At 40.5% G+C, this 12,295-nt stretch overlaps 1 protein-coding gene across 1 annotated transcript in view; it reads left to right on the plus strand.

Moving 5' to 3' along the window:
- LOC126393860 (transmembrane protein 132D) overlaps positions 1–12,295 on the plus strand; it is a 36,063-nt gene that overhangs the window by 14,043 nt on the left and 9,725 nt on the right. Inside the window, exon 3 of the mRNA XM_050050250.1 lies at positions 6,865–7,002. Within this exon, the coding sequence (XP_049906207.1) occupies positions 6,865–7,002 (138 nt within the window). The remainder of the gene's footprint in view (positions 1–6,864; positions 7,003–12,295) is intronic.

Here is a 12,295-nt window from a genome sequence, read left to right on the forward strand (position 1 = left end):
AATCCTGATTTCCCCTCTTCATTCTGTCACATTTAATCATTGCTGCTTTAATTCATTTACTCAGTCACACGTGTTTCTGAACAAAAAGCAGATAGCAGAAATGTCGCCTCTCATCTGCTCTCCTCACTTTTCCTTTTCCTTTTCCTTCCCTTCCCTTCCTTTCCATTTCTTTCTTTCTTTCTTTCNCCTCTCCTCTCCTCTCCTCTTCTCTCCTCTCCTCTCCTCACAGCTATCACTTGGTTAGGAAGCTTTGTAGTCTCCTCTCCTCTCCTCACAGCTATCACTTGGTTAGGAAGCTTTGTAGTAATTAAACATGTGCCATGGGCAGTTGTGTCTATACAGTATGAATTGGTAACTAGACTCTGAAATTATATTTTTTGCATCCAATAAATGTGACATAATCCACTCGCTTCTCTTCTAACTCACACATTCAGTAACACAGTGCTTCGCTCCCCAAGCTTATCAGCACATTAACAAGCCCTGTGCATCCGGTCCTCAACAGCTGTCTGTGTGCTTTATCACTGTCTGAATGTCCCATTAAGCTTTGCTTAATACTCTCTCATCAGCATGATAAACCTGTTATTGATGTCTATAGCTGGAGTCAAGGGACATACAAATTTGAGGTCGATTGAGAAAAAGACAAGCCACACCTGTCCGTTCCTGCAAATTGAACCTGTCATTCTCAGTGAGAGTTTGATAAAGGTCAAAGATAAAGTGCTGTAATGCTATCATCACACGCCCATGTGAAGGGTAATTAGATGATCCCTTCAGTGTATGCGCAGGAAGTTGAGTGACAAGACATATGAGCTCACAATTTTTCTTTTTGTTTTCTTCTTAACAGCGATTTAAAGTCAGCAATGAAGCACAATAGTTTGTCTTGTTCTGTGAGTTTTATTTAAAGGCAGCAGTGTGGCAATAAATAAACTTGAACGTCTGTATCAACAGGACACCGTGTCAGCGAGCTCTTCAACCAGGGAGCCTAATCATTCATCTGTGTGACAAATAGGACTTTCACATCCATTTTTAGTGCTGTGGTGCCTGCCATCTGGCAGGAGTATTGGCATGAACGTCTCCCCAACTCCCTAAACTGCTCCATAAGTACGATAAGCACGTTGCCGATGGCTGGCCATCAGACTGGCTAAACGGTGGACATTTGCCTGCATAATTAACGATTGCATCTGTTTCCGATTGCACTGGGGTTCACCGGTGGTACAGTGGCCCTGCAGTGATGCATTCACAAAGCCAAAGATGGTAACACAAATTATATCAGGGAAGCAATTACAAACCCCATGTACTGTAGCATCTCGATAGCAGCGTCGGTGATGAAATGCATCTGGGCCAGGCTGTGTAGCTCACACAGAGAATGCAATCTATCTTGTAGGTCTTTGATCAGCCACAGTCTCTGTGTTATTGCATTAGGTATTTGCTTTTTTGAATTGTCTCATTGTTTTACTTTCCTTTGTTGACCATGGCTCTGTGATCTTTCAGATACGTTTTAAGACAACAGCAGTCCACAAATACATCAGGGAAGGGAACTGACTGATGAAGGCCAAGGGCCAACAACTTATTTGTGTACCATTTTGCCTGTGTGTGGTAGCATTTTCATGTGCATGCTTGTGTGTGTGAGTGAATCAAGAGTATGTATAAGGTGAAAGAACAGTGCCACTCATGCCTTGCCTGGTCAGAAGTGAGATGGATGGCAGGTGCAGCACCTGAGAGCTGCTTTTCTCACACACTGTCAGCTTCAGTCTCCACAGCCATCCATCTTCTCTGCCCTGGTGCCTCCCCCTGCCCACTGCCTCCTCAAGGCCTGCTAACCAAATCCATGGACAATGGTCCCAGCTCCCCACCACAAAGAAGAAAAATGCCTCTTCCAGTCACAAGGGTTTTTTTCAATTTTTTTGTAAGACAAGGGGGGCTGAGCGAGAAAAAGCGTTTGAGATAAGTCTTCTTGTTACTGTCACTTTTTATTAGTTAAACTCTGCTCCACGCAGCTCAATACACAGAGGTGTTTCATCACAGCAGGGCATGTTATACACAAGTCATTACTAGATTAACAGTCCTCCTAGGTTTTCTCATTAATACACTGTGGATGCCATCCTGCTTACATCATTAATTATGCCGGATTACATTGCACTTACAATTCTCTGCAGTCGGCGTCAGTGGTGCAATTATATACAGAAAAAGGAAATGCCTGTTGGGAAAAGCAGCACTATATTGATTTTTTAAATTTCAATTCTGTGATAAGTTTTGCATGTGCAATGTGCAATGCATTATATGTAAATACAATTTTATACCTCTTTTATCCATGCCAGGGCTTTGGCTCTAGGGTTGGCAATGTCAGCCTCTCCACCACCTTGATCCAGAATGAAATACCTCAACAACTGCTGAAAGGATTGCAATGAAATTTTGGTACAGACATTCATGTTTCCAGAGGATACTTCATAATTACTTAAGTGATCATTGGACTTTCCCCCCAGTGCTGCCATGATGTTTCCATTTGAGTGAAATATCACAACAACTGACTGGATGGGATGCCATAAAATTTGGTTGAGAATGAATTCCAGAAACTAAATACTAATAATCCAATACAAATCCCAAATAATGCAACAGCCTACTTTTTATTATGCAAAACACATGGCATTCCCAGCAGCCTCAGCTGAAGTTTGTGTTTAGTGCTAATTAGCATTTGTTAGCATGTTATCACACTGAGCTGGGATGGTAGGATGGTACTTGCCAAAGTCAGCATGTTAGCACTGTCATTGTGAGCATGTTAGCATGCTGATGCTAGCATTTAGCTCAAAGCACTGCTATGCCTCATGCTAGCGTGATTGTAGACCAGTGGTTAAACACATTTTTTGTTATGTTTTCATACAAATGACAACTCACAGTTGGTGGTTGTCATAACAACACAGCACACTCTCTGGCTTGGTAGTTTTTCAGGAGCTTAGCAGTCACAAAAATAGTGACTATCAGAGAAAGAAATAGACAGATATGACATGGTAAACAGAGCTCATGCTTGTACATCTCAAAACTCAACACAATCTGAGATGACTGAATCTGAGCTAACCGCTTAACGCCAGGGGTGGAGCCAGACGTTGAAAACATTTGGGGCTCAGCCCAAACCTACCAAACCCAAAAGATTTTTTTTTCCTCATTTACATCAGCTATGTGCACAATTTTTTGAGCCACTGAAGACAACAGAATGCCTAAAAATCTGTACGTTATTTGGGAACAACATGATAGGTGCCAAGGAAAAAAGCTAATCATGTAGAGCCTACATCCTAATTTGTATCTAGTTGTTCTCCCACTCTTCATCATTCTGAAACCACAATGTTGAGACTGACAAACTCTCAATCCTGCCACCTCAAAAGAGACAACTTTTTCTGATGTTACTATAAGGTACACAACATAGGGTAGGGTAGGAAATTGGGCGTAAACAGAAACCTATGCTTGTTACACAACGCTGGAGTAGAGTTTACAGAATAAATGTTTGGCTGGCAAATCTGCTACATTTAAATCAATGGCGTAGTAATCTAGGCTTCTCTTATTGCAAATCAAAGAACCCCCTCAACACCAGCAAGTAAATGCGGTCTTCAATACTTATACTTATATGAATATTAGGCCATAAGAAGAACATTTTCTTAATGATATTAGATTTCTTTGGGGAACAGCATAGATTCAGGTCTTTTGAGTAAACATTTGGGGCTGGAGCCCCAGAAGCCACCTCCTGCTCCGTCCCTGCTAAGGCAAAGGTTATAGCTGCTTGCGGAAGATGAGCATTCATCATTGTCTGACAGCACACTGTGGTGTTGTGCATTCCCAACACTATATATGTGTAATATGGCTCTTGTTTTTTTCTGTACAAGGTCTAAACAAAAATTGGGATGGTGCAGAAAGGGAGACGCTATGCATTTGGAAAGATGGGGTAAAATAAAGCATGTTCTGTTACAGTACATGCAGACTGTGGATAGTGAGCAGCACAAAAAAGACAGATGTAAATTCCTTCCCCTTCCATCAACAATAAGTGCAGCAGATTACATTTTAGAAGAAGTCACAATCATAAGCTGAAAGTTCTTTTTCTGAGACTGCATATTGTGTTGCTGTGTGACTTAAATTAAAAACAGAAATAATCACATGCACTTCTTTCATGTTGCAATTAACAGGGGTAACAGGGAGCAGCCACCTTCCTTCTTATTATCACTTCATCTTTCATCTTTCTTCACCAGAAGGTCATAGCCTCTTTACATCAAAACTTCCTGTTCTCTCCTTGCTCATTTACCCTGTGTTGTTGGCTCTGCTGCCTCCTGGGAAACCCTCAGACTCATAACAATGGACTGGCTTCCCCCTTCGGTTTGCTACTGTCATTCATTCTAATGTACAGTACACAGAGAAGCTGGTTTCATTTCCTATACTAACATAGAGACCATGCAACACCTGCTGTATTTGGCTCCATTCTGTGCTTTATTTGATTAGAACCGCTCAGAGCCAGAAGTGCTTTAATAAATTGGAATTCTCAATTTGTAAGTTTAGTTTGTCTCCTGAGACATGTCTGCTGCAGAAACCTCTGTGGTAAAATTGTCAAAGTGAGAGGCTGGAGGCTTCTACACACGTTCTTTATTGTAAATAATACGGCCATTAAGTGTCCACTGACTCTAAAACTGTGACATCCAGCAATGTGCAATCATGACCAGAAAACTTACAGGTTTTTTATTTTTCATCACCAGATGATTTCACCTTTTAGCCCCTGGTTCAACCTGTGTTAATCAGATAAATCAGCTGCTGTTGTGTGCAGCTGGAATGGAAACCAGCAGCCTCCGGGGTCACAGTGGCACAAGATTAAAACCACCATTGAAGAAGACACTGCTCAGTCATCCCTTTTTAATCGTGGCCTTTAACCTGTGAGCTCTTTGTCTGTTTGAACCTGTGACGGTGTCACAAATGCCATAAGATGAGCCAAATCCATTCTTTCTGACAAAGAGACAGAAGAAAAAAAGGCAAGCTTTCTATCTTGTGCTCCTGTAATAAAGGCAATGTCGTGTCAGATGTTGTGGCCCCACAGTAGAGATGCTAAAGATCAGTGGCCACTTGAGACCTTCCTTCCAGATTACATGCTAGATGTGCACATGCTGGCACGAAGAAGGGTTCATACATATAAGCACACACAAATGAGCACACTAAGCTCACCACAAATCCATTAAGAGGCTATCTTAAAGGGACAGTTCACCCCAAATCAAATATACATATTTTTCCTCTTACCTGTAGTGCCACTTATCAGCTAGATTGTTTTTGTGTGAGTTGCGGAGTGTTGGAGATATCGGCTGTAGAGATGTCTGCCTTCTCTCAAATATAATGGAACTAGATGGCACTGGGCTTGTGGTCCTAATAGTGCAGAAAAAAATCCATCTGAAAAACTCAACAGCAATCTCTCTTTCCAAAAATCATGACCTTGTTACTCAAGATAATCCACAGACCTTGCTCTGAGCAGTTTCATGTAAGGACTATTTTCTCCTGCATGCAGAAGGAAGCTTGCATCTACTCATGGCACTGAGGCTTGTGCTCGTGAGCTGAGCTGTTAGCTAGCTCAGGTGACCTAGCAGTATCAAACTATGATGTATGCTTCTGCACTGTGATGCGGTTGGCAGGTGGAGTTCAGTAACAACAAAATAGTTCCTACATGAAAGTGGGGAGAGAAATATGTATTTTGGATTTTGAGGGGAACTGTCCCTTTACATTTTTCAATTAGGACTTAGTGCCTGTTGGCAGACTGATTTGTTTCATTGTGCTGAGCAGGGAGCAATGTTGCCTGTTCTTATGCCTGGTGTTCAAAGTCAGACCCTGAGCTCAGATTGCTGTTGCTCGTATCATAGATTACACCTCCTCAGAGACACATAATGCGCTCATCACTTTGTGTTTATCTCAAAGATTCAGAGATAAACCGCACGGCTTTGCATGCAGATGAAAACCAAAGAATTACACGAGGATGTTGTTGTGAGCTATTTGAGACAACTTGTTTGAGCTGTCCCTGAGTGTTCAGGTGGTCTCGTCGGAGCTTTGAGTGTAATAAAGGAGCATTACTTCGTGAGAATAGTTGACCATATGGATTATTAGTATTGTTGCAGCAGAGAGGACTGGATTTTTACATGCGTGCGTCCCCTGGCTTTACTTGATCACAGTTCTTGTAGGAGAATATCTCATTAACATTTGACCTACTGCAAGCTGCTCATGCTGGGGAAGCCCGCTGGGAAGGTGTACATGTTCAGCTGCATAATGCTTATCATTTACAAATTAGAGGCCAAGTAAACTAATGATCCATTAGTACAGTTATAAATTAAGAATGAGTGCATGTGAGGATGAACAGAAAGAACAATGTTTTCTTTGCTGTCTCAAATGCAAATGTTGATGAGGGTGGTGTGGAGGGTACAGGTGGAAGTAAATCACAGATTTGCCCCTCTAAATCTAAAAAATATTAAGTCTGATGACTGTTCTCTGAGAAAAAATAAATATATATATAAGGTGGCCATCTTGTTACAGAAATTCTGGGTTTATTGTGATAGCCTGGACAGGTAGTTTGAATGAATAAATCAAGTATATTCAAAATGAGGAAACTGATTTTTTTAGGTCGAAGTTAAAATCTATTACACACTGGGAAATTTGCAATCTATAATAATAATAATAATGAATTGTCAAAAGCAAATTCCACATCAGATAAATGTTTTAAATATGTTTGGCTAATTGTTCAAATTATATACTACTTAAACTTTTGAAAAATAAACATTCATTGCTCCAGATTCCATTGGTTTTTAATATGGGACATTTCATATTTACCACATTCTTGACCTTTTCATTTCTGACTTTCCACAGAGCGACAGTAAAGAAAGGTGTGACCTTTCGTACAGCGACACCCAGTAACTCTTTACTGTGGGACATCACTCTGGATATGGGTGCAGATGGAGCCATTGCTGTAATTTGTCAGAGGAAGGCTCCCATACCTGGGAAAAGGCAAGTCTGTTCTCTTCACATTACTCTGTATGACAGTGTGTGCTACCTAAGTGTGTCTGTTTTGCTGTGGCTGGGAGTTTATACATATTTATAGCCTTAAATTGCTGTTGTCTGAATGGACAAAAAACACTCCAAAGGTCCAAAGGGAATTTTTCATGTTGTGTTGGTTGCCAGTATCTCTAGCTGATAAAAGTGGCACTATTGTAATGTATGTCCTGCACAGAGTATCAGTATTTGTCTCGGCACCTGTGGGGTAAAAGACAAACCATCTGCACTGTACAAGCCTGACAGCAGCTTACTGCAGAAGCATACTGTGCCCTGAGAGGACATCTCTTATACTCTCTAAACACAGTTTGCTGCAGGTGCTCCTGTAAAGCTGCCCCTTGTAAACAGCTAGTGCTTTTCCCCCTTTATTGTCCACTTCTCATCTGTGCTTTAATCATTTCTAAACATTTTGCACATCCGTACATTCCTACTATGCAGTAAAACCTATTTTAAGCTATGAATTAAAAGCTGCAGGCAGGAAACATAGTTTTAGCTAAACTGTAGTGAGCCATTTTCAAATGTAGCACTAAAACTATTTACAAGACATCTGCAGGTGGGTCCGATCCAACTCACTGGGCTCCTAAGAAGTACTTAACTTGCCCCATAACCTCATTAAACAGGGCTACATCCCTAACCCAACAAGCAGCTTATCTCAGATGTCCTTTCATTTTCAGCTGAGTGCATTTCATTGAACCAAGGTGTGTTGGGTTAATTTAAGAGTCAAGTCATAAGTGTGGCCCATGCCTTCTGGGATTACAGGATACATTTTAAAGCAAGATGGCACAGGAAAGACAAGCTTAAAAGTTTATTCTCCTCAAGCTTTCTCTGTCTTGCTCTGCTACCACAACAGGAGCCTTACATTAAACTTCTATTTCAGTTATTTTTATGTTACATAGGCTCTTACTCTATATAAAAATAAGACTAAGAGTCAAATTTACAGTCAAGCTAGTGGTCCTGTGGGGCAGTCCTTGGGCACAGTGGTACTTGGAGCTAAATGCTTACATCAGCATGCTCACAATGACAATGCTAACATGCTGATGAGTAGCAATTATATGTTTACCATGCTGACCATTTAGTTTTGCATATTAGCATACTAATAATGACAGTGAGGGGTCAAACTTAAAGGTCTAGTGTGTAGGATTTAGTGGTATCTAGCTGTGACGTTGCAGAACTGGAACTTCTCCTGTGTGCCAAGTGTGCAGAAGAAGTACAGTGGTCAAAGCGCAAACCTGAAAACGCGTACAGCCCTATCTAGAGCAAGTGTTTGGTTTGTCCATTCTGGGCTACTGTAGAAACAAAATGTCGGACTTTGTGGAAGAGGACATGCTCCATATGTATAGATGGCTCCTTCTAAGGTAACAAAAACACAACAATTACATGCCACTAAATCCTACACACGACCTTTAATGACAAGAAGTTTCTTTATTTAGACGAGACTGTCATCTGTAAATAAACTGACTTTTAGTCATGAAGTTTTAGCCTCCTCTGTCATAATTGGTCAACACAGTAAGGATGATGCACCAATTGTTCCGAGCACAGTGGAAACTACCATGCTAACACTAAACACAAAGGAGGTATACAGCTGGGGCTGTGAATGCCATTAGTTTTGCAATTATTTGATCACAAACTAAAATACTGGGCAAATTTAAAATTCTGACCTGATGATGGTGCTAAGTGAAAAGTAAAGGAATCAACAATGTGACTATAATTCATCCAAAAAGGAGGTACAAATGTACCAAATTTCAATCCAATAGTTGTGGAGACACTTTACTCAAAACCACAAAATGTCAACCTCATGGTGGCACTAACAGAAAAGTCAGGAGATCACCAAAGTCATTAGGAAATATATATCTATTTATGTCCATATCTGTTGATGGTCCCTAGGATTTGGCTGGCAGGCTGACACTGCCATGGCGCTAGTGTGGCCAATAAGTCATCTAGGTGAGCCAACTGTTCTAGCCGACCATCCAGCCGCCTTGAAGGCAACATACGTCCAGGATAATACTATTTGCTCTTGCTTTTAATTCCTTTTTTTTGCCATTCAAGCTTGCCAATGCTCCAAAAAACGGATCCATTGAGATTTAATTCAAACAGTGAGATTATTTTTGCCTCTAGAGCAGCTCCAAGAAATGCTTGTAAAACTGAGGCTCTAATCTGTGTGTGAATGCTTGGCATAGCTGGAAAAGAGCAAGTGTATGCAGCCAACTTTCCCAGGATAAAAAAAAAAGAACTATACTGATAAAAGTAGACAAAGAATAACATTTCTCAGTCAACTTTGCTTCACTATAATCTAAAAAGAGATTCCTTCACCCAAGTACAGGGATAAGTTTAAACTTCCTGGAGCTAAACTTGTGGCTTTGTCTGACACTGACCCGTTAGAGGTTGCAACAACAGACACAGCTTGCTTTAAACATAGACAGAACTCTGACCTTATGTGTGCTTGTTATTATTGGTTTGACCTCATTAAGTTGTTTTCCCCATTTGGCGTGGATTATGACATTGTTTATCACAACCTCTTTATGGGTTAACATATTCTTTCACTCAGTCATTTCAGCTAATCCTCTCTAAAATGTCATGAAACCAACAGAACCCCTGCAGAGAGTGTCCACTGTCACACCACTGTGGGGATTTCGCTGACTTTTTGTCTTTCGCGAGCACTAAAGTATTTGCCGTATCTGTATATTAAAGCTTTTTTTATCCTCTGTCGCTGCAGCCTGGTTTGGATCTTAGTATTAAAGCGTACTCACAGACAGACTGCAGGCCATAAACAAGTTGCTGAAGCGTCATCCCCCTGCAAGCTTCACAAGAATGACTGAGGGCGTAAATAGCACGGCAGCATGCCCTTTCTTATATCTGTGCTAATGCATACTTTGGGGGATATATGCATGCTTATGTGAGTCAAGCATATTTTGTTTTGATACTTGACCAGAATGGCATTATTATCTATTAATCTCAGGTCTCAGAGCAATATGCTGAGATTATTCAATTACACTAAATCTCCGTCTTGCCCTTAATAAGGGCAGATATAATGGAGCACTGAGTGAGATGGGGGGATACAGAGGAGGACTTTTATATGCTTTGTTGTTGAGTTTGAAACTTAATGGAGGATTAACAAAATATGATTTGCAGTGCCTCCAATTGTTGTTTCTTTAATGCAGAAGGCGGCTGGTGAGCAGCCCTTTAGAGGTCATTTTCACGCTGTAAAAAGCACTTACTGTGTGTCTGCACAGCTCTGACACAGATATTTATAACATGCACACACGGATGCAGTGGGTCTGATAATGTCCATGTGGGTATGTGCATGCTTATTGTGTTTTTGTCCACCAATACATCTTTTCTGTAGTTCAATACTGTGCCAAGAAATAAAACCCAGAATACTAACTTGGGCCATGGGAGAAAATTGAATCCATGGCTAGGACACTCTGTTCTAGCTGGCATCACAGAGAGGCCATTATAAGTTACAAAGGCTTATATTTTGTTGTGAATGCAGGACGCTGCTGTCCTCGGACCACCTTTTATTCAGTTCACATTTAACAGCACCGGAAACTCAAGGGTAGGGCCAGCACAGAGAAATTCAGCTCTGTTCTTTTCTGGTTTAGTTTGTGAAGATGCCTACAGATGCAAAGCCCTCTACAAAAAAAGAGGATTGGGTCTTGTCGCAACTGCTGGGATCACATCCCTCTTCTAAAAATCCCCACACTTTCTTTCCACAGGGCCAAATTCTTAATGAATTTTGAGGTTGATATCTCCAAAAATCAAGTCGCAAGTCTTTATCATCTTTCTACTTTTCTTTCAACAGTGTGAAATAATTGCATCACATTTGGGATGCATGGTCTACTGGTTACTGCCGCCTATATAATACATGCCTTTGCATCATACAGTAAACTAGTTCTCATGATGCATTCTGAGTAGGGCTGGGTGATAAAATCTAATTTTACCTTCATATCGATATTGCGATAATATTGTACATTGATATTGGTACTTCCACAAATTTTTTACACAATGACATTTTTGATAAATGATCATCAGTAATGTGGATATCATGACTAAGTGGGTAAAGGCAAATAATAGAACAGCTAGAACAGTCAGTTAAGAAAATTACATCACTTTACTGTAATGCAGCCTTTAAAACCAGAAAAAGACAACACTTACAGTGTTAGGATATCCAAAATCTAAGATATCTAGTCTCATATCACAATATCAATATGTGTTTGAGCATGTAACACCTTAATTTGTTTATGAGAAACCTGAATATAATAGCTGAAGTACACTGAAAGAAACTGAGATGTAAACAAAGAATATGAATAACCTGATCTCTCTGATCTCTCCCTCATTTACACGTTATTCATATCCATGTAATCACACTCAGTATATCACAGCAGCAATGTCACCACATCATATTTATATACCTCTGGGTTGACGGATTCTGCTTGACTTAGATCTTGTGACTATGAGGCAGAGGTGGGACCATGTCATTGTTTTGCAAGTCACAAGGAAGTCTCAAGCCTTTGCACTTAAGTCCCAAGTCAAGGCTGACAAATCTTTAGTACTAAACTAAACAAAATGGATGTGGGGAATTAAGTGTTGACTCACTGGGAAAGTACAGAGTTAATGTTGGTTGATTTAGGAAATGAAGGAAAATGAATAGATGAGTGGCACGTTTTTAAAATAACATACTTTTTAATCTTCAATCCAAGTGAAGTCACGAGTCATTGGTGTTACAGTCCAAGTTGAGTTGCGGGTCTGTTTTGCTCTTTTACAGTCAGGTCTAAAGTCTTCAAGTTTGTAGCTCCAGTCTGACTTGAGTCCATACCTCAACTATGAGAAGTATAACAGTTTGGCCCTGGCCACACTGGCTGATAATGTATCCATTCAGTTATCTGTTGTTTCACATATGATCGAATGGATTCACGATGACTAGTCCTGTACTGAGAGCAACGAGCCACAGGCTGAGGTGCAGGATACACTGTGGCATAATCACTGCACCTTTACTCAGACATGATTATCTCTACAGGAATTTAATGTGTGGAGGGGGAATCGCAGACACCAGTGGTGGAATAATCCTGTTATGTATCAGTGGCTGTGATGGAAAGATTCTGCTTTTCTGGTGCTAATTTACATTAAGAAGAAGTTAAATGAATTAGACCCCTCACATATACTCAAAATGTGGCACTTCTTGCACCAAATAACATGATATGACAACAGGAAGCTGCAGTAACATCTATTAACAATGTGATATTCTTGCTTA

Source organism: Epinephelus moara, chromosome 8 (assembly GCF_006386435.1).
Source record: "Epinephelus moara isolate mb chromosome 8, YSFRI_EMoa_1.0, whole genome shotgun sequence".
Classification (NCBI taxonomy): domain Eukaryota; kingdom Metazoa; phylum Chordata; class Actinopteri; order Perciformes; family Serranidae; genus Epinephelus; species Epinephelus moara.